Here is a 22,649-nt window from a genome sequence, read left to right as displayed (position 1 = left end):
GGTATCTCAGGTGTGCCCAGGTATATCTCAGGTGTCTCTCAGGTGTGTCCCCCCCCCCCCCGCAGGTGTCCCTCAGGTGTCCCGCAGGTGTCTCTCAGGTGTATCTCAGGTCTCTCAGGTGTCCCTCAGGTGTCTCACCTGTCTCCCCCCTCAGGTGTCCCTCAGGTGCGGCGCAGGGACGGCGCTGCGGGCGGCGCTGGAGCCGAGTCGCTGCGAGTACCTGCTGGAGCTGGAGACGCCGGCGGCGTGCCGGGAGCTGCCGGCGGGGCACGAGGAGCACGACGAGCTCTGACCCAAAACTGCCCGAATTCACCCCAAAAATATCCCCAAAATATCCTGAAATTATCCCAAAAATATCCTGAAATTATCCCAAAAATAAACCTCAAATTATCCCCAAAAACGCTGCCGGGAGCTGCCGGCGGGGCACGAGGAGCACGACGAGCTCTGACCCAAAACTGCCCGAATTCACCCCAAAAACAGCCCCAAAATATCCCCAAAATATCCCAAAAATATCCCCAAAAAATCCTGAAATTATCCCAAAAATAACCCAAAAATAAACCTCAAATTATCCCCAAAAACGCTGCCGGGAGCTGCCGGCGGGGCACGAGGAGCACGACGAGCTCTGACCCAAAACCGCCCGAATTCACCCCAAAAATATACCCAAAATATCCCCAAAATATCCTGAAATTATCCCCAAAATATCCCAAAAATAAACCCCCAAATGTCCCAAATTATCCCCAAAAACGCTGCCGGGAGCTGCCGGCGGGGCACGAGGAGCACGACGAGCTCTGACCCAAAACCGCCTGAATTCACCCCAAAAATATACCCAAAATATCCCCAAAATATCCTGAAATTATCCCCAAAATATCCCAAAAATAAACCCCCAAATGTCCCAAATTATCCCCAAAAACGCTGCCGGGAGCTGCCGGCGGGGCACGAGGAGCACGACGAGCTCTGACCCAAAACTGCCCAAATTCACCCCAAAATCAGCCCCAAAATATCCCCAAATTATCCCAAAAATATCCTGAAATTATCCCCGAAATAAACCCCAAAATGTCCCAAATTATCCCCAAAAACGCTGCCGGGAGCTGCCGGCGGGGCACGAGGAGCACGACGAGCTCTGACCCAAAACCGCCCGAATTTACCCCAAAAATATCCCCAAAATATCCTGAAATTATCCCAAAAATATCCTGAAATTATCCCAAAAATAACCCAAAAATAAACCTCAAATTATCCCCAAAAACGCTGCCGGGAGCTGCCGGCGGGGCACGAGGAGCACGACGAGCTCTGACCCAAAACTGCCCGAATTTACCCCAAAAATATCCCCAAAAATAGCCCAAATTATCCCCAAAATATCCCCAAAATATCCTGAAATTATCCCGAAAATATCCTGAAATTATCCCCAAATTATCCCCAAAAACACTGCCGGGAGCTGCCGGCGGGGCACGAGGAGCACGACGAGCTCTGACCCAAAACCACCCGAATTTACCCCAAAAATATCCCCAAAAATAGCCCAAATTATCCTGAAATTATCCCTGAAATATCCTGAAATTATCCCCAAAATATCCCCAAAATACCCCAAAAAATCCCCAAAATATCCCAAAATTATCCCCAAAATATCCCTGAAAATGGCCAAAAATTATCCCAAAATAATCCCCAAAATATCCCCGAAATATCCCAAAAATAACCCTGAAAATGGCCAAAAACTATCCCAAAATTATCCCCCAAAAATCCCCAAAATATCCGAGTTATCCCAAAAATGGCCCTGAAATTATCCCAAATATCCCCAAAACATCCCCAAAATATCCCTGAAAACGGTCAAAAATTATCCCAAAATCATCCCCAAAATATCCCAAAATTATCCCCAAAATATCCCTAAAAACGACCAAAATTTGGGAATTTTCGGGGTTTTTTTCCTGCCTCAGTTTCCCTCCCTCCCAAATTCCCGAATTTCGTGGCCCAAAATTCCCCCAAAAAAAAACCCAAACCCAAACTGGGATTAAAAATAAAAATAAAAATTTATTTGGGAATAAAAATTCCCCAAATTTTGGGGATTTTGGGATCGGAGCTCTTTGTGTTTGGGTTGGGAATTCCGGGATTCCCGTGGGAATTTTTCCCAAATTTTGGGGATTTCGGGATCGGAGCTTTTCGTGCCTGTGGCTGAAAATTCTGGAATTCCCACGGGAATTGTTCCCAAATTTTGGGGATTTTGGGCAATACCTTGTCCTGCCTGAGGTTGGGAATTCTGGGATTCCCACGGGAATTTTTCCCAAATTTTGGCGATTTTGGGATCAGAGCTTGTCCTACCTAAGACTGAAATTTTTGGGATTCCTGTAGGAATTTTTCCCAAATTTTGGGGATTTTGGGATTGGAGCTTTTCGTGTTTGGGTTGGGAATTCTGGGATTCCCGAGGGAATTTTTCCCAAATTTTGGGGATTTTGGGATCAGAGCTTTTTGTGTTTGGGTTGGGAATTCCAGGATTCCAGCAGGAATTCTTCCCAAATTTCGGGGGATTTTGGGGTCGCTTTGGGGTTGGGAATTCCGGGATCCTGTGGGAATTTTTCCCAAATATTGGGGATTTTGGGATCGGAGCTTTTCGTTCCTGAGGTTGGGAATTCCGGGATTCCCGTGGGAATTCTTCCCAAAGTTTGGGGATTTTGGGATCGGAATCTTCACACCTGGGGCTGGAAATTCCGGAATTCCCACGGGAATTTTTCCCAAATTTTGGGGATTTTGGGGTCGCTTTGGGGCTGGGAATTCCAGGATTCCCGAGGGAATTCTTCCCAAATTTTGGGGATTTTGGGATCAGAGCTTGTCCTGCCTGAGGATGGGAATTCCGGGATTCCCACAGGAATTTTTCCCAAATTTTGGGGATTTTGGGATCGGAGCTTTTCGTTCCTGAGGTTGGGAATTCCGGGATTCCCGTGGGAATTTTCCCCAAATTTCACCAATTTCGGGCTCAGAGCTCCTCGTGGGCGTCGCCGTCACTCCGGGGTTGGGAATTTTGGGATTCCCACAGGAATTCCTCCCCATCCCAAATTTCGGGGGGCTGCGGGGGGGTGTCGGTGTCACCGTCGGGGTGGGAATTCCGGGATTCCCGAGGGGATTTTTCCCAAATTTCGGGGGGCTGCGGGGGGGTGTTGGTGTCACCTTCGGGGTGGGAATTCCGGGATTCCCGAGGGGATTTTTCCGGAATTTCGGGGGTTTGTGGGGGGATCTCGGTGTCGCTGACGTATCCGGGATCTCCCGTGTAGTGCGTCGGGAACAGCAGCAGCGGCTCCGCCGAGAACGCGCGGAGATCCCGCCGGGAAAAGTGCCGGGAATACTCGGGGCTGGGGGAAAATGGGGGGAAAAAGGTGAAAATTGGGGAAATGGGGGAAAAATGGGGGAAAATCAGGGAAAAAATGGGGGAAAAATGGGGGAAAATCAGGGAAAAAATGGGGGGAAATCAGGGAAAAAATGAGGGAAATTGGGGAATAAACGGGGAAAAAATGGGGAAAAAAAGGAAAAAATCGGGGAAAAAAGGGGGAAAAAAAAGGAAAAAAAATGGGAAAAAAACATGGAAAAAATGGGGGAAATTTTGGAAAAATGGGGGAGAAATGAGGGGAAATTGGGGAAAAATGGGGGAGAAACGGGGGAAATTGGGGTATATATTTGGGGGAGAAGTGAGGGAAAATTGGGGAGAAATTGGGGAAAAAATGGGGAAAGAATGGGGGAGAAATGAGGGAAATTGGGGAAAAAATGGGGGAGAAATGAGGGAAATTGGGGAAAAGCAGGGGAAATTGGGGGGAAATTGGGGAAAAAATGGGGGAAATCAGAGAAAAATGGGGGAGAAATGAGGGGAAATTGGGGAAAAAATGGGGAATTTGGGGGGGAAATGGGGGAAATTGGGGAAAAATGGGGGAGAAATGAGGGGAAATTGGGGGGAAATTGGGGAAAAAATGGGGAAATTGGGGGGAATTGGGGAAAAATGGGGGGAAAAAATGAAAATTGGGGAACTGGGGGAAATAGGGGGAAAATAGGGGAAATTGGGGGGAAAATGGGGGGAAATTGGTGGAAAAATGGGGAAAAACGGGGGAGAAATGAGGGGAAATTGGGGAAAAACAAGGAAAAATCTTTGACCCCAAATCCCACAAATCCCGTCACACCTGGGGTGTCGGTCGAACATGAGGGGCAGGAACTCATCCCTCTATCCCATATCCCATAAATCCCTGACCCCAAATCCCATAAATCCCATAAATCCCATAAATCCCTGACCCCAAACCCCACAAATCCCACAAATCCCGTCACACCTGGGGTGTCGGTCGAACATGAGGGGCAGGAACTCGTCCCTGTATCCCAAATCCACCATTCCCAATGCCACAAATCCCACAAATCCCACAAATCCCTGACCCCAATCCCACAAATCCCATAAATCCCATAAATCCCTGACCCCAAATCCCACAAATCCCACAAATCCCATCACACCTGGGGTGTCGGTCGAACATGAGGGGCAGGAACTCGTCCCTGTATCCCATATCCCACAAATCCCTGACCCCAAATCCCACAAATCCCACAAATCCCTGACCCCAAACCCCACAAATCCCACAAATCCTGTACCTGGGGTGTCGGTCGAACATGAGGGGCAGGAACTCGTCCCTGTATCCCAAATCCACTATTCCCAATGCCATAAATCCCATAAATACCACAAATCCCACAAATCCCATAAATCCCACAAATCCCACAAATCCCTGACCCCAAATCCCATAAATCCCATAAATCCCACAAATCCCTGACCCCAAATCCCACAAATCCCGTCACACCTGGGGTGTCAGTCGAACATGAGGGGCAGGAACTCATCCCTGTATCCCATATCCCATAAATCCCTGATCCCAAATCCCACAAATCCCACAAATCCCTGACCCCAAACCCCACAAATCCCACAAATCCCGTCACACCTGGGGTGTCGGTCGAACATGAGGGGCAGGAACTGATCCCTGTATCCCAAATCCACTATTCCCAATGCCATAAATCCCATAAATACCACAAATCCCACAAATCCCTGACCCCAAACCCCACAAATCCCATAAATCCCGTCACACCTGGGGTGCCGGTCGAACATGAGGGGCAGGAACTCGTCCACCGGGATCATCTTGCCCAGGGGCTCGGCGGCGAGCAGCTTGCGGGCGCCGCGCAGCGACAGCGCGTAGCCCAGGCTCCAGTAGGAGTAGCCCGGCCGCAGCAGCTGCGGCACGCCCGGCACGCCGCGCTCCGAGCGCTCCGGCTCCAGCCGCTTCCGGCCCAGGTAGCTGGGGACAGCGGGGGCAGTGGGGGCAGTGGGGTCAGTGGGGTCAATGGGGTCAATGGGGACATTGGGGTCAATGGCATTATTGGGGTCAATAGGGTCAATGGGATGAATGAGGTCATTGGGATCAATGGCGTCATTGGGGTCATTGGGGTCAATGGGATGAATGAGGTCAATGGGGTCATTGGGATCAATTATGTCATTGGGGTCAATGGCGTCATTAAGGTCAATGGGGGCATTGGGGTCAATGGGGTCAATGAGGTCAATGGGGTCAATGGGATCATTGGGACCAATGGGGTCTATGGGACCAATGGGGACATTGGGGTCAATGAGGTCAATGGGATGAATGAGGTCAATAGAGTCATTGGGATCAATTGGGTCATTGGGATCAATTGGGTCATTGGGACCAATGGGATCAATGGGATCAATGGGGTCATTGGGATAATTGGAGTCAATGGGACCAATGCAGTCAATGGGGTCAATGAGATCAATGGGATTTGGATCATTACAATCAATGGGGTCAATGGGATCAATGGGATTTGGATCATTACAATCAATGGGGTCAATGGGGTCAGTGAGATCAATGGGATTTGGGTCATTACAATCAATGGGGTCAATGGGGTCAATGAGATCAATGGGATTTGGATCATTACAATCAATGGGGTCAATGGGATCAATAGGATCAATAGGATCAATGGCACTGGCACGGCGCGTAGCCCAGGCTCCAGTAGGAGTAGCCCGGGCGCAGCAGCTGCGGCACGCCCGGCACGCCGCGCTCCGAGCGCTCCGGCTCCAGGCGCTTCCGGCCCAGGTAGCTGGGGACAGCGGGGGGCAGTGGGGTCAGTGGGGTCATCGGGGTCAATGGGGTCAATGAGGTCATTGGGATCAATGAGGTCATTGGGGTCAATGGGGACATTGGGGTCAATGGCGTCATTGGGGTCAATGGGGTCAATGGGATGAATGAGGTCAATGGGGTCATTGGGGTCAATGGGGACATTGGGGTCAATGGGGACATTGGGGTCAATGGGGTCAGTGGGGTCAGTGGGGTCATTGGGATCAATTACATCATTGGGGTCAATGGTGTCATTGGGGTCAATGGGGACATAGGGGTCAATGGGATCATTGGGACCCATGGGGTCAATAAGGTCAATGGGGTCAGTGGGATCAATGGGATCATTGGGACCCATGGGGTCAATGAGGTCAATAGGGTCAGTGGGGTCAATGGGATCAATTACATCATTGGGGTCAATGGGGACATTGGGGTCAATGGGACCAATGGGGACATTGGTGTCATTGGGGTCATTTGGATCAATGCGATCAATGGGATCAATGCGATCAATGGCATCCAAGAGGCCTCAGGAAATGGGATCAATGGGAGCAGTGGGATGAGGATGAGGATGAGGAAGATGGGACGAAGGCTCACACGAGGTCCCAGGGGACTGGGGTGAGTTCTGGGATGAGGATGAGGAGGATGAGGATGAGGATGAGGATGAGGAGGGTGGGACGAAGGCTCACATGAGATCCCAGGGGACTGGGGTGAGTTTTGGGATGAAGATGAGGAGGATGAGGATGAGGAGGACGATGAGGATGAAGGCTCACATGAGGTCCCAGGGGACTGGGGTGAGTTTTGGGATGAGGATGATGAGGATGAGGATGAGGATGAGGATGAGGATGAGGATGAGGAGGACAATGAGGACGAAGGCTCACATGAGGTCCCAGTGGACTGGGGTGAGTTTTGTCATGAAGATGATGAGGATGAGGGTGAGGATGAGGATGAGGATGAGGATGAGGAGGGTGGGATGAAGGCTCACACGAGGCCCCAGGGGACTGGGGTGAGTTCTGGGATGAGGATGATGAGGAGGAGGATGAGGAGGGTGGGATGAAGGCCCACACGAGATCCCAGGGGACTGGGATAAGTTTTGGGATGAGGATGATGAGGATGAGGAGGATGGGATGAAGGCTCACACGAGGTCCCAGGGGACTGGGGTGAGTTCTGGGATGAGGATGAGGAGGATGATGAGGATGAGGATGAGGAAGATGGGATGAAGGCTCACACGAGGTCCCAGGGGACTGGGGTGAGTTTTGGGATGAGGATGAGGAGGATGAGGATGAAGAGGGTGGGATGAAGGCTCACACGAGATCCCAGCAGATTGGGATAAGTTTTGGGATGAGGATGATGAGGAGGATGAGGAAGATGGGACGAAGGCTCACACGAGGTCCCAGGGGACTGGGGTGAGTTCTGGGATGAGGATGAGGATGAGGATGAGGAGGATGAGGATGAGGATGAGGATGAGGATGGTGGGACAAAGGCCCACACGAGATCCCAGTGGACTGGGGTGAGTTTTGGGATGAGGATGATGAGGATGATGAGGATGAGGATGAGGATGAGGATGAGGATGAGGAGGGTGGGATGAAGGCCCACACAAGATCCCAGGGGACTGGGGTGAGTTTTGGGATGAGGATGAGGAGGATGAGGATGAGGAGGACGATGAGGATGAAGGCTCACACGAGGTCCCAGGGGACTGGGCTGAGTTTTGGGATGAGGATGAGGAGGATGAAGGCTCACACGAGATCCCAGCGTACTGGAATAAGTTTTGGGATGAAGATGAGGAGGATGAGGATGAGGAGGGCGGGACGAAGGCTCACACGAGGTCCCAGGGGCCTGGGGTGAGTTCTGGGATGAGGATGAGGATGACGATGAGGAGGGTGGGACGAAGGCTCACATGAGGTCCCAGGGGACTGGGGTGAGTTTTGTGATGAAGATGATGAGGATAAGGATGAGGATGAGGAAGATGGGACGAAGGCTCACACGAGGCCCCAGGGGACTGGGGTGAGTTTTGGGATGAAGATGAGGAGGATGAGGATGAGGAGGGTGGGACGAAGGCTCACATGAGGTCCCAGTGGACTGGGGTGAGTTTTGGGATGAGGATGAGGATGAGGAGGACGATGAGGATGAAGGCTCACACAAGGCCCCAGGGGACTGGGGTGAGTTCTGGGATGAGGATGAGGAGGATGAGGATGACGATGAGGATGAAGGCTCACACGAGGTCCCAGGGGCCTGGGGTGAGTTTTGGGATGAAGATGATGAGGATGAGGATGAGGATGAGGATGAGGATGAGGATGAGGAGGATGAGGAGGAAGATGGGATGAAGGCTCACACGAGATCCCAGCGGATTGGGATAAGTTTTGGGATGAGGATGAGGAGGATGAGGATGATGATGATGACAGGATGAAGGCTCACACGAGGCCCCAGGGGACTGGGGTGAGTTCTGGGATGAGGATGAGGATGAGGATGAGGAGGAAGATGGGATGAAGGCTCACATGAGGTCCCAGGGGACTGGGATGAGTTTTGGGATGAAGATGATGAGGATGATGAGGATGAGGATGAGGAGGAAGATGGGATGAAGGCTCACATGAGGTCCCAGTCGAGGGCCGCCTCCTCCAGCCGCTCCATCAGCTCCTCCAGGCGGCTGCGGAAGAAAACCTCGAAGCGAAGATCGTCCTCCAACACCAGCGAGCGCTGCAGGCCCCGCGCCGAAATCTGGGAATGCCGGAATGCCGGAATGCCGGGAATTCCGGATGGGCCCCGGGAGTGCCGGGAATCACCCGCCCATCCTCTGGAATTCCGGGATTTGGGATGGGGTCAATGGGATCATTGGGGTCAATGGGATCAATGGGATGAATGGATTTGGATCATTACAATCAATGGGATCAATGGGATCATTTGGATCATAGAGATCAATGGATTTGGATCATTCCAATCAGTGGGATCAATGGGATCAGGGACCAATGGGATCAATGGGATTTGGATCATTCCAATCATTGGGATCAATGAAATCAATGGGGTCAATGGAATTTGGATCATTCCAATCATTGGGATCAATGGGATTAATGGGATCATTGGGATCAATGGGACCATTGGGATTTGGATCATTCCAATCATTGGGATCAATGAAATCAATGGGGTCAGTGGAATTTGGATCATTCCAATCTTTGGGATCACTGGGATCAATAAGACCGATACGGTCAATGGGATCAATGGATTTGGATCATTACAATCAATGGAACCAATGGGACCAATGGGATCAATAGGATCAATGGGATTTGGATCATTCCAATCAATGGGATCAATGGGACCATTGAGATTTGGATCATTCCAATCAGTGGGATCAATGGGATCAGGGACCAATGGGATCAATGGGATTTGGATCATTCCAATCATTGGGATCAATGAAATCAATGGGGTCAATGGAATTTGGATCATTCCAATCATTGGGATTAATGGGATCAATGGGATTTGGATAATTCCAATCATTGGGATCAATGGGACCATTGGGATTTGGATCATTCCAATCATTGGGATCAATGGACCAATGGGATCAATGGGATCAGTGGGATCATTCCAATCAATGGGATCAATGGAATCAGGGACCAAGAGGATCAATGGGATTTGGATCATCCCTCCCACCCTTGGGAATTCCCCTGGACCTTCTGGATCCTTCCAGAACCCCAAATTCCCAAATTCCCACCCCAAATTCCCAAAATTCCGTCTCTCACCTCCTGCCAGGCGCGGAAGTGGCTGAGGAAGCAGCAGCTCCTTTGGAATTCTCTGGACTCCCTGACCCCCATGGACCATCTGGATCCTTCCAGACCCCCCAAATTCCATCCCAGACCCCCCAAATTCCCAAATTCCCACCCAAAATTCCCGAAATTCCGCCTCTCACCTCCTGCCAGACCCGGAAGTGGCTGAGGAAGCAGCAGCTCCTTTGGACTTCCCTGGACCCCAAATTCCATCCCAGACCCCCCAAATTCCCAAATTCCCACCCAAAATTCCCGGAATTCCGTCTCTCACCTCCTGCCAGACCCGGAAGTGGCTGAGGAAGCAGCAGCTCCTTTGGAATTCCCTGAACCCCAAATTCCATCCCAGACCCCCCAGATTCCATCCCAGACCCCCCAAATTCCATCCCAGACCCCCCAAATTCCCAAATTTCCACCCCAAACTCCCAAAATTCCCGAATTCCCGTCTCCTCACCTCCTGCCAGACCCGGAAGTGGCTGAGGAAGCAGCAGCTCCTTTGGACTTCCCTGAACTTCCTGACCCCCATGGACCATCTGGATCCTTCCAGACCCCCCAAATTCCATCCCAGACCCCCCAAATTCCATCCCAGACCCCCCAAATTCCCAAATTCCCGTCCCAAATTCCCGAATTCCCGTCTCTCACCTCCTGCCAGACCTGGAAGTGGCTGAGGAAGCAGCAGCTCCTTTGGAATTCCCTGGACCCCAAATTCCATCCCAGACCCCCCAAATTCTCAAATTTCTGTTCCAAATTCCCAAATTCCCATCCCAAACTCCCAAAATTCCGGAATTTCCGTCTCTCACCTCCTGCCAGACCCGGAAGTGGCTGAGGAAGCAGCAGCTCCCTCCCACCCTTGGGAATTCCCTGGACCCCAAATTCCATCCCAGACCCCCCAAATTCCCAAATTCTTGTCCCAAATTCCCAAATTTCTATCCCAAACTCCCAAATTCCCATCCCAAAATTCCCGGAATTCCGTCTCTCACCTCCTGCCAGACCCGGAAGTGGCTGAGGAAGCAGAAACTCCTTTGGACTTCCCTGAACTTCCTGACCCCCATGGACCATCTGGATCCTTCCAGACCCCCCAAATTCCATCCCAGACCCCCCAAATTCCCAAATTCCTGTTCCAAATTCCCGAATTCCTGTCTCTCACCTCCTGCCAGACCCGGAAGTGGCTGAGGAAGCCGCAGCTCCCTCCCACCCTTGGGAATTCCCTGAACTCCCTGGACCATCTGGATCCTTCCAAACCCCCCAAATTCCATCTCAGACCCCCCAAATTCCATCCCAGACCCCCCGAATTCCCGTTCCAAATTCCCAAAATTCCCGGAATTCCGTCTCTCACCTCCTGCCAGACCCGGAAGTGGCTGAGGAAGCAGCAGTTCCTTTGATATTCCCTGAACTTCCTGACCCACATGGACCATCTGGATCCTTCCAGACCCCCCAAATTCCCAAAATTCCCATCCCAAACTCCCAAATTATCACCCAAAATTCCCGAATTTCCACCCCAAATTCCCAAATTCCCACTCCTCACCTCCTGCCAGACCCGGAAGTGGCTGAGGAAGCAGCAGCTCCTTTGGACTTCCCTGAACTTCCTGACCCACATGGACCATCTGGATCCTTCCAAACCCCCCAAATTCCATCCCAGACCCCCCAAATTCCATCCCAGACCCCCCAAACTCCCGAATTCCCACCCAAAATTCCTGGAATTCCGTCTCTCACCTCCTGCCAGACCCGGAAGTGGCTGAGGAAGCAGCCCACCTCGCCGTGGGTCAGGGGTCTCCCGTGGAAGGGGTCGCGGTACCCCGGCAGCATCCGCACCCCCATCGCCTCCACCTGACTGCGGTTCAGGGCCCTGCGGAGCCCGGAACGTTCCGGAAGGGAATTCCGGAGGGGCCCGGGGGTCATTCCCGGAATTCCCGACCCCCCCCGGCGCTCACCGGCCGTCCACGGCCTCCACCAGTTTGGGGGCGACCCCCAGTTCCCGCAGCGAGCGGAGCATCCGCGCCCGGCGGGACGGGCGGCGGCGGAGGTTGATCAGGAAAACCTGGGAAAGGGAAAATTGGGGAAAATGGGAAAAATTGGGGAGATTTGGGGGGAAATCGGGAAAAATCCGGGGGAAAATTGGGAAAAATCCGGGGGGAATGGGGAGATTTGGGGGTATTCATCTAAAATCTGGGGGAAAATGGGGAGATTTGGGGAGAAATCGGGAAAAATCTGGGGGGAAATTGGGGAAAATACGGGGGGAATGGGGAGATTTGGGGAGAAATCGGGAAAAATCCGGGGGGAAATGGGGAAATTCATCCTGAAATCTGGGGGGAAATGGGGAGATTTGGGGGGATTCAGCCAAAATCTGGGGGGAAATGGGGAGATTTGGGGGAATTCAGCCAAAATCTGGGGGGAAATGGGGAGATTTGGGGGAATTCAGCCAAAATTTGGGGGGAAATCGGGAAAAATCCGGGGGAAATGGGGAAATTTGGGGGGATTCATCTAAAATCTGGAGGAAAATGGGGAGATTTTGGAGGGATTCACACAAAATCCAAGGGTAAATTGGGAGATTTGGGGGGATTCACCCAAAATCCGGGTGGAAATGGGGAAATTTGGGGGAATTGACCCAAAATAAAGAGGGAAATGGGGAGATTTGGGGGGATTCACCCAAAATCCAAGGGGAAATGGGGAGATTTGGGGGGATTCAGCCAAAATCCGTGGGGAAATGGGGAAATTTGGGGGGATTCAGCCAAAATCTGGGGGAAAATAGGGAAATTTGGGGGAATTCACCCAAAATCTGGGGGGAAATGGGGAAATTTGGGGGAAATGGGGAGATTTGGGGGGATTGACCTGAAATCTGGGGGGAAATCGGGAAAAATCCGGGGGGAATGGGAAGATTTGGGGGGATTCAGCAAAAATCTGGGGGGAAATGGGGAAATCTGGGGGGATTCACCCAAAATCTGGGGAGAAATGGGGAAATTTGGGGGAAATGGGGAGATTTGGGGGGATTGACCTGAAATCTGGGGGGAAATTGGGGAAAATCCGGGGGGAATGGGGAGATTTGGGGGAATTCAGCCAAAATCTGGGGGGAAATCGGAAAAAATCCGGGGGGAATGGGGAGATTTGGGGGGATTCAGTAAAAATTTGGGGGGAAATCAGGAAATTTGGGGAGATTCACCCAAAATCCCGGGGGAGATGGGGAGATTTGGGGGGATTCACCAAAATCTGGGGGGAATGGGGAGATTTGGGGAGATACACCAAATATCCGGAGGGATTCACCCAAAATTCGGGGGGAAATGGGGAAATTTGGGGGTATTCACCCAAAATCTGGGGGGATTCACCCAAGATCTGGGGAGAAATGGGGAGATTTTGGGGGATACACCCAAAATCTGGGGGGAAATTTGGAGGGATTCACCCAAAATCTGTGGGAAAATAGGAAAATTTGGGGGGATTCAGCCAAAATCCGGGGGGAAATGGGGAAATTTGGGGGGATTCACCCAAAATCTGGGGGATTCACCCAAAATTTGGGGGGAAATGAGGAAATTTGGGGAGATTCACCTGAAATCTGGGGGAAAATGGGGAAATCTGGGGTGATGCACCCAAAATCCCAAGGAAAAGGAGGAAAATGATCCGAAATCCCGAAGAAAAGTTGGGAAAAGGCCCCAAATCCCGAGGGGGAGGCCGGAATTCCGAGGGAGGGGCTCCCACCTCATCGAATCCCAACTTGTCCAAGACCTTGGGAGGGACCCACACGTGGGGGGACGGCTCGGCCGGGGGCAGCTTCACTGTGGGAAGGGAAAATCCCGTGGGAATGGGCCCAAATTCCATGGAAATGGGCCCAAATTCCATGGAAATGGGCCCCAGATCCCGTGGGAATGATCCCCAAGTCCTGTGGGAATGAGCCCCAAATCCCATTGGAATGAGCCCCCAAATCCTGTGGGAATGAGCCCCCAATCCTGTGGGAATGAGCCCCAAATCCCGTGGGAATGAGCCCCAAATCCCATTGGAATGGGCCCCAAATCCCGTGGGAATGAGCCCCGAATTCCATGGAAATGAGCCCCAAATCCCGTGGGAATGAGCCCCAAATCCCATTGGAATGGGCCCCAAATCCCATTGGAATGAGCCCCAAATCCCATTGGAATGAGCCCCAATTTCCATGGAAATGAGCCCCAAATCCCGTGGGAATGAGCCCCAAATCCCATTGGAATGGGCCCCAAATCCCATTGGAATGAGCCCCAAATCCCGTGGGAATGGGCCCCAAATCCCATTGGAATGAGCCCCAAATCCCATTGGAATGGGCCCCAAATCCCATTGGAATGAGCCCCAAATCCTGTGGGAATGGGCCCCAAATCCCATTGGAATGAGCCCCAAATCCTGTGGGAATGAGCCCCAAATCCCACGGGAATGAGCCCAAATCAAAGCCCTGGATCCAATGGGATGATCCCAAATCCCGGGATCCTTTGGGATCCTTTGGGATCCTTTGGGATCCTTTGGGATCATTCCCTTCTCCAACCCCGAGGCCCTGGATCCATTTGGGATCCATTTGGGATCCTTCTCCTCCCCCTGGATCCCACGGCCCCGGATCTGTGGGATGATCCCAAATCCCTGGATCCCTTGGGATCATTCGGGATCCTCTGGGATCCTTTAGGATCTTTTGGGATCATTTGGGATCCTTTTCTTCCCCAACCCCAAGGCCCTGGATCCATTTGGGATCCATTTGGATCCATTGGGATCATTCCCTCCCCCTGGATCCCACAGCCCCGGATCTGTGGGATGATCCCAAATCCCTGGATCCATTTTGGATCCCTTGGGATCATTCCCTCCCCCTGGATCCCGCGTTCCCAAATCTTTGGGATAATCCCAAAGGTCTGGATCCATCGAAATCCTTTGGGATCCTTTGGGATCCTTCCCTCCCCATGATCCCAAGTCTCTGGATCCGTCGGGATCCGTCGGGATCCGTGGGGATCTCACCCATGATCTCCAGCTGGACGTGCAGGAAGTTCTCGGCCTCGTCCCGCACGGAGCTCCGGGAGCGCAGCGGCACCGGCAGGAACCCGAACTGCTCCCGGTTGGACACGAACATCTGCACCCCTGGAACGTTGGGAATGTCGGGATTGGGATCGGGAATAACGGGATTGGGATTGGGAATGGGATCGGGAATGGGATTGGGAATGTTGGGATTGGGAATGGGATCAGGACAGGAGCGGCACCGGCAGGAACCCGAACTGCTCCCGGTTGGACACGAACATCTGCACCCCTGGAACGTTGGGAATGTCGGGATTGGGAATGGGAATAACGGGATTGGGATCGGGAATAACGGGATCGGGATCGGGAATGTCGGGATTGGGATCGGGAATACCGGGATCGGAATGTTGGGAATACCGGGATCGGGAATAACGGGATCGGGAATGGGATCGGGAATGGGATCGGGACGGGAGCGGCACCGGCAGGAACCCGAACTGCTCCCGGTTGGACACGAACATCTGCACCCCTGGAATGTCGGGAATACCGGGATCGGGAATGGCGGGATTGGGATTGGGAATAACGGGATCGGAATTGGGAATAACGGCATTGGGATTGGGAATGGGATCAATGATAACGGGATCGGGATCAGGAATGGGATTGGGAATGTTGGGATCGGGGTCAGGATGGGGGAGTTGCTCCGATGTTGGGATCACCCAAAGTTGGTCTCAAATCCCAACTCAACCCAACCCAAACTAGCCCAACCCAACCAACCCAACTCAAACTCAACCCAAACCCAATCCCAACCCAACTCAACCCAACCCAACCCAACTCAACCCAACTCAACCCAACTCAACCCAACCAACCCAACCCAACCCAACCCAACCCAACCCAACCAAACCCAACCCAACCCAACCCAACCCACCCAACCCAACCCAACTCAACCCAACTCAACCCAACTCAACCCAACCCAACCCAACCCAACCCAACCCAACCCAACCCAACCCAATCCCACCCAAGCCATCCAAACCCAACTCAACTCAACCCAAAACAACTCAAACAAACCCAACTCAACTCAACCCAACCCAACCCAACTCAACTCAACCCAACCCAACCCAACCCAACTCAACCCAACCCAACCCAACCCAACCCAACCCAACTCAACCCAACCAACCCAACCCAACCCAACTCAACCAACCCAACCCAACCCAACCCAACCCAACTCAACCAAACCAACACAACCCAACCCAACACAACCCAACCCAACGAAACCCAACCCAACTGAACCCCACCCAAGCCATCCAAACCCAACCCAACTCAACCAACCCAACCCAACTAACTCAACCCAACCCAACCAACCCAACCCAACCCAACTCAACCCAACCCAACCAACCAAACCCAACCAACCCAATCCAACCCAACCCAACCCAACCCAACTCAACCCAACCAAACCCAACCCAACCAAACCCAACCCAACCCAACTCAACCCAACCCATCCCAACACAATCCCAAACCCAACTCAACCCAACTCAACCCAACCCAACCAAACCAAACCCAACTCAACCCATCCAACCTAATCCATCCTCACCCAATCAAACCCAACCAAACTCAGCCCAACCCAACCCAACCCAACCCAACCAAACCCAACTCAACCAAACCAACCAAAACCAACCAAACTCAACCCAACCCAACCAACCCAACCCAACCCAACCCAGCCAATGACACTCACCGGCATGCCGGCAGGCGGCGGCGAAGACGAGGATGTCGTCGAAGGGGCCGCCGTAGCCGGGCGGGGGCGGGTGGAAGGCCAATCGCCGCGAGCGCTCCCGGCGCAGGTCCAGCAGGAACGTGGAGTGAACCATCGGCACCGCGAAGCAGCCGCGGCGCTCCCGGCGCCGGATCGGCAAATAGGCGGCCGTGCGGCGGTAATAGCCCTGAACGGAGTGACCAATGGGAGTGACCGATGGGAGTGACCGATGGGAGTGACCAATGGGAGTGACCGATGGGAGTGACCGATGGGAGTGGCCAATGGGAGTGACCGATGGGAGTGACCGATGGGAATGGGAGTGACCAATGGGAGTGACCAATGGGAGTGACCGATGGGAGTGACCAATGGGAGTGACCAATGGGAGTGACCAATGGGAGTGACAGATGGGAGTGACCACTGGGAGTGACCGATGGGAGTGACCAATGGGAGTGACCGATGGGAGTGACCAATGGGAATGGGGAGTGACCAATGGGAGTGACCACTGGGAGTGACCAATGGGAGTGACCGATGGGAGTGACCAATGGGAGTGACCGATGGGAGTGACCGATGGGAATGGGGAGTGACCAATGGGAATGGGGAGTGACCACTGGGAGTGACCACTGGGGATGGGGAGTGACCAATGGGAGTGACCAATGGGAAAGGGGAGTGACCAATGGGAGTGACCACTGGGAGTGACCGATGGGAGTGACCACTGGGAGTGACCACTGGGAGTGACCGATGGGAATGACCAATGGGAATGGGGAGTGACCACTGGGAGTGACCACTGAGAATTAGGACTGGGAATGGGGAGTGACCACTGGGAACGGGGAGTGACCACTGGGAGTGACCAATGGGAGTGACCACTGGGAGTGACCAATGGGAGTGACCAATGGGAGTGACCAATGGGAGTGACCACTGGGCGTGGGGAATGACCTCTGGGAGTGGGAGTGACCACTGGGAGTGACCACCAGGAATGGGGAGTGGGGAGTGACCACTGGGAATGGGGAGTGACCACTGGGAATGGTGAGTGACCACTGGTAATGACTACTGGGGATGGGGAGTGACCACTGGGGATGAGGAGTGACCGCTGGGAGTGACCACTGGGAATGGGGAGTGACCACCGGGAGTGACCACTGGGGACAGGGGAATGGCCACGCCCTCACCTGTCCCAGCCCCGCCCTCACCTGTCCCTGTCCCCGCCCTCACCTGTCCCTGTCCCGGCCCCGCCCTCACCTGCGCGGTGACGCCGCACCAGAAGTTGGAGTACGCGGCGCGCGAGTCCAACATCGGCGCCACCACCGTGCGGTTCTCGGCCATCAGCAGCGCCAGAGTGTCGGGGTTCAGCAGCACATTGTCCGCGTCCAGGAACTGCGGGGGGACACACCTGGGCACACCTGGGCACACACCTGGGGGCACCTGGGTACACCTGGGGGCACCTGGGCACACACCTGGGCACAGCTGGGATACACCTGGGCACACACCTGGGCACACACCTGGGCACACCTGGGCACACCTGGGGGCACCTGGGCACACCTGGGGGCACCTGGGCACACCTGGGCACACCTGGGATACACCTGGGCATACCTGGGCACACCTGGGGGCACCTGGGGGCACCTGGGCACACCTGGGGGCACCTGGGCACACCTGGGCACACCTGGGCACACCTGGGCACACCTGGGCACACACCTGGGCACACCTGGGCACACCTGGGCACAGCTGGGCACACCTGGGGGCACCTGGGATACAGCTGGGCACACCTGGGATACACCTGGGCACACCTGGGCACAGCTGGGCACACACCTGGGATACACCTGGGCACACCTGGGCGCACCTGGGCACACCTGGGCACACACCTGGGCACACCTGGGCACAGCTGGGAAACACCTGGGCACACCTGGGATACACCTGGGCACACCTGGGCACACCTGGGCACACACCTGGGATACACCTGGGCACACCTGAGATACACCTGGGCACACCTGGGCACAGCTGGGCACACCTGGGCACACCTGGGCACACACCTGGGCACAGCTGGGACATCTCAGGGACCCCTCCCCAAATTGGGGGACCCCCCCAAATCACACAGGGTCACACCTGGGCTTGGCTGTCCTCAGTTTCCCTCACCTGAAGCTCCGTTTGTCCCCTCTGGGGTGAGTTTTGTCCCCCACCCCGGGGCTCAGGGACCTTTGGGGACCCCTCCCCGAATTGGGGGACCCCTCCCCAAATTCGGGACCCCCCAAAATCCAACACAGCCACACCCAGCCCTGGCTGTCCCCAATGTCCCCAACCCCAGGGCTGTGTTTGTCCCCTCTGGGGTGACTTTTGCCCCCACCCCGGGGCTCAGGGACCCTTGGGGACCCCTCCCCGAATTGGGGGACCCCTCCTCAAATTGGGGGACCCCTCCCCAAATTCGGGACCCCCAAAAAAATCCGACACAACCACACCCATCCCTGAGTTTCCTCAGTTTCCCTCACCCCAGGGCTGTGTTTGTCCCCTCTGGGGTGACTTTTGTCCCCCACCCCGGGGCTCGAGGACCCTTGGGGACACCTTGGGGACCCGTCCCCGAATTGGGGGACCCCTCCCCAAATTGGGGGACCCCTCCCCAAATTCGGGACCCCCCAAAATCCATCACACCCACACCTATCCTTGAGTTTCCTCAGTTTCCCCCACCCAGGGCTGTGTTTGTCCCCTCTGGGGTGACTTTTGCCCCCCACCCCGGGGCTCAGGGACCCTTGGGGACCCCTCCCCGAATTGGGGGACCCCTCCTCAAATTGGGGGACCCCTCCCCAAATTGGGGGACCCCTCCCCAAATTGGGGGCGCCCCTCCCCAAATTCGGGACCCCCCAAAATCCAACACAGCCACACCCAGCCCTGGCTGTGCCCAATGTCCCCAACCCCAGGGCTGTGTTTGTCCCCTCTGGGGTGACTTTTGCCCCCCACCCCGGGGCTCAGGGACCTTTGGGGACCCCTCCCCGAATTGGGGGACCCCTCCCCAAATTGGGGGCGCCCCTCACCAGCAGGTAATCGGCCCACATGGCCCGGGCAGCCTCCAGGGCCTCCTGGCGCAGCCGCATCAGGTGCTCGTAGCGAGAGGGGCTCCAGTGCTTGGGACCCTCCTCGTCGGGGAACGACCTGGGGGGCACCGGGGGGGCACCTCAGACACCCCAAAATCCCGGGCAGAGCCCCCCAAAATCCTGGGGAGCCCCCCGAAATTTGGGGACCCGCAGGGACCCCCAAAAACTTGGGGGAAGTCCTGAAATTTCAGCCCCGACTCATTGGGGAATCACCTGGGGGGCATTGGGGGCACCTGAGACACCCCAAATTCTGGAGAGAACCCCCAGATTTTGGGGAGACCCCACCCGAATTCAGTGGAGAGCCCCCCAAAATCCTGGGGAGCCCCTCGAAATTTGGGGAGCCGCAGGGACCCCCAAAAACCTCAGAAAGTCCCGAAATTTGGGTCTCTCCTCATTGGGGAATCACCTGGGGGGCACCTGAGACACCCCAAAATTCTGGGGAGACCCCCCCCAAGTTTCGGGGAGACCCCACCCGAATTCTGGGGAGAGCCCCCCAGAATCCTGGGGAGCCCCCCGAAATTTGGGGACCCGCAGGGACCCCCAAAAACCTCAGAAAGTCCCAAAATTTGGGTCTCTCCTCATTGGGGAATCACCTGGGGGGCACCTGAGACACCCCAAAATTCTGGGGAGACCCCCCCAAATTTCGGGGAGACACCCCAAAATTCTGGGGAGAGCCCCCTAAAATTTGGGGACCCGCAGGGACCCCCAAAAATTGGGACAGTCCCAAAATTTGGGGAGTCCTTCCTCCAAATTTGGGTCTCTCCTCATTGGGGAATCACCTGGGGGGCACCTGAGACACCCCAAAATTCTGGGGAGACCCCCCCAAATTTTGGGGAGACACCCCAAAATTCTGGGGAGAGCCCCCCAAAATTTGGGGAGCCACAGGGACCCCCAAAAATTGGGACAGTCCCAAAATTTGGGGAGTCCTTCCTCCAAATTTGGGTCCCTCCTTGTCTGGGAGGCACCCCAAAAAAACCCCAAAAACCCCCAAAATCCCTCCCTGGACACCCCCAGACCCCCCAAATTGTGTCTGAGACCCCCAAAATGTGTCAGAGCCCCCCAAAAATGTGTCAGAGACAAAACCAACCCAAAAACCCCCCAAAAAACCCAGAAAAACCCCCAAAAAAACCCTGAAAACCCCCAAAAAAACCCCAAAATCCCTCCCTGGACCCCCCCAGACCCCCCAAATTGTGTCTAAGCTCCCCAAAATGTGTCTGAGCCCCCCAAAATGCCTCAGAGACCCCCATAAACCCTCCCAGACCCACGTGGGATCCTGCTGCCTCTCCTCCCCAAAATGACAAAATCAACCCAAAAAAAGCCCCCCAAAAAACCCCCAAAAAACCCCAAATCCCTCCCTGAACACCCCCAGACCCCCAAAAACCTGTCAGAGCCCCCCAAAATTACTCAGAGAGCTCCAAAATGTGTCTGAGCCCCCAAAATGTATCAGAGACAAAACCAAAACCCAAAATCCCCCAAAAAAAACCAGAAACCCCCCCAAAAAAACCCCAAATAACGCCAGAAAAAAACCAAAAAAAACCCAAAAAAACCCAAAATCCCTCCCTGGACCCCCCAAAATGTCTCAGACCCCCCCAAACCCCCCAAATCTCACCTGGGCAGCTCCTGGTGCCTCCCATTTCTGTAATGACCAAACCCCAAAAAACACCCCAAAAAAAGCCCCAAAAAACCCCCAAAAAACGCCCAAAAACGCCCCCAAAAAACCCCAAAATCCCTCCCTGGACCCCCCAAATTCCTCAGACCCCCCCAAACCCCACCTGGGCAGCTCCTGGTGCCTCCAGCTCACGCGGTGGTAGCGGCTCCGCACGCGGCTCAGCCACTCGGACAGAACCGCCGAGGTGTTGTCCACGCTGTGGTCAGCGGCCAGCCTGGGGTCACACAGGGGTCACGGGGTCACACAGGGGTCACAGGGGTCATTCAAGGTCATAAAGGTCACACAGGGTCACAGGGGTCACACAGGGTCACAGGGGTCACTCAGGGTCACACTCACACCCAGAGGTGTCCACGCTGTGGTCAGCGGCCAGCCTGGGGTCATTCAGAGGTCACGGGGTCATTCACAGGGTCACAGGGGTCATTCAAGGTCATAAAGGTCACACAGGGTCACATAAGTTTCATAAAGGTCACACAGGGTCACAGGGGTCACACAGGGTCACAACAGGGTCACTCAGGGGTCATTCAGGGTCACAGAGGGGTCACTCAGAGTTACTCAGGGTCACTCAGGGGTCATTGAGGGTCACTCAGGGGTCACTCAGGGGTCAGTGAGGGTCACTCATTGGTCACTCGGGTCACTCGGGTCACTCAGGGGTCACTCAGGGGTCACTCAGAGTTACTCAGGGTCACTCAGGGGTCATTCCGGGTCACACAGGGATCACAGATGGGTCACACAGGGCCCCAGGGGTCATTCAGGGGTCACAGGGGTCATTCAGGGGTCACACAGAGTCAGTGAGAGTCACTCAGGGGTCACTCAGGGGTCAGTGAGGGTCACTCAAGGGTCACACAGAGTCAGTGAGGGTCACTCAGGGCCACTCAGGGTCACAGGGGGTCACAATGTCCCCCAATGTCCCCAATGTCCCCAATGTCCCCATCCCCCCCACTGTCCCCAATGTCCCCAATGTCCCCCCAATGTCCCCAATGTCCCCGATGTCCCCCCAATGTCCCCAATGTCCCCAATATCCCCATGTCCCCAGACCCACCAGAGCGCCATCCTGTCCGGGGGGTGCCTCAGCCTCTCCAGCCCCCCCAGCACCAGCGGCAGCGCGTGGGCCGCGTTCCGCGCCAGCAGCGCCACGGCCACGCTCGGCGGCCGCAGCGGCGACTCGGGGTTCCAGCGCTCTTCGGGGAAATACGCGGCGGCGCCCCCGGGCCCCAAACCGGGCCCCAAAGCGGAGCGGGAGCCGCGCTCGGGCCCCGCCAACAGCGGCAGCAGCAGCGGCAGCATCGGCGGCCATGGCCGCGCCGCCATCTTGGGCCGCCCTCAGGGCGGGCCACGCCCTTCTTCTTCGCCCCCCTC

The 22,649-nt window shown here is 54.9% G+C and overlaps 2 protein-coding genes across 6 annotated transcripts in view; one reads left to right on the top strand and one right to left on the bottom strand.

Annotated features, from left to right (window-relative positions):
* PRKCSH (PRKCSH beta subunit of glucosidase II) overlaps window positions 1-2,067 on the top strand; it is a 24,486-nt gene extending 22,419 nt beyond the window's left edge. For all 4 annotated transcript variants that reach the window (XM_072919951.1, XM_072919950.1, XM_072919948.1 and 1 more), the window contains one exon: window positions 155-2,067. In XM_072919951.1, coding sequence (XP_072776052.1) covers window positions 155-292 — 138 coding nt within the window. In that variant the 3' untranslated portion in view covers window positions 293-2,067. The remainder of the gene's footprint in view (window positions 1-154) is intronic.
* Window positions 2,000-22,649, bottom strand: COLGALT1 (collagen beta(1-O)galactosyltransferase 1). Of its 2 annotated transcripts, XM_072919947.1 has the most exons (13): window positions 22,333-22,649; window positions 21,397-21,507; window positions 19,565-19,682; window positions 17,784-17,918; window positions 16,533-16,737; window positions 14,813-14,932; window positions 13,550-13,626; window positions 11,794-11,900; window positions 11,576-11,708; window positions 8,698-8,825; window positions 5,082-5,288; window positions 3,187-3,332; window positions 2,000-3,096 (listed from the first exon to the last, which is right to left on the bottom strand). In XM_072919947.1, the coding sequence occupies exons 1-13, from the start codon at window positions 22,599-22,601 to the stop codon at window positions 2,960-2,962; spliced, it is 1,893 nt and encodes a 630-aa protein (XP_072776048.1). In that variant the 5' UTR covers window positions 22,602-22,649; the 3' UTR covers window positions 2,000-2,959. The 2 variants fall into 2 exon arrangements, with proteins under 2 accessions (XP_072776048.1, XP_072776047.1); XM_072919946.1 differs by having other exon boundaries at window positions 2,000-3,332.

Source organism: Taeniopygia guttata, chromosome 30 (assembly GCF_048771995.1).
Source record: "Taeniopygia guttata chromosome 30, bTaeGut7.mat, whole genome shotgun sequence".
Lineage (NCBI taxonomy): Eukaryota > Metazoa > Chordata > Aves > Passeriformes > Estrildidae > Taeniopygia > Taeniopygia guttata.
The sequence above is the reverse complement of the archived record's forward strand: the minus strand, read 5'-3'. Positions and strand labels throughout refer to the sequence as shown.

Bases quoted from the DNA above. Each gene is read 5' to 3' on its own strand.
- COLGALT1 (XM_072919946.1), bottom strand. From the start codon at position 22,601: ATGGCGGCGCGGCCATGGCCGCCGATGCTGCCGCTGCTGCTGCCGCTG. The intron at 13,627-14,812 runs GTGAGATCCCCA...CCCTTCCCACAG, and splicing joins CGTCCAGCTGGAGATCATGG to TGAAGCTGCCCCCGGCCGAG. The intron at 3,333-5,081 runs GTGTGACGGGAT...ATTTTCCCCCAG, and splicing joins ATGTTCGACCGGCACCCCAG to CCCCGAGTATTCCCGGCACT.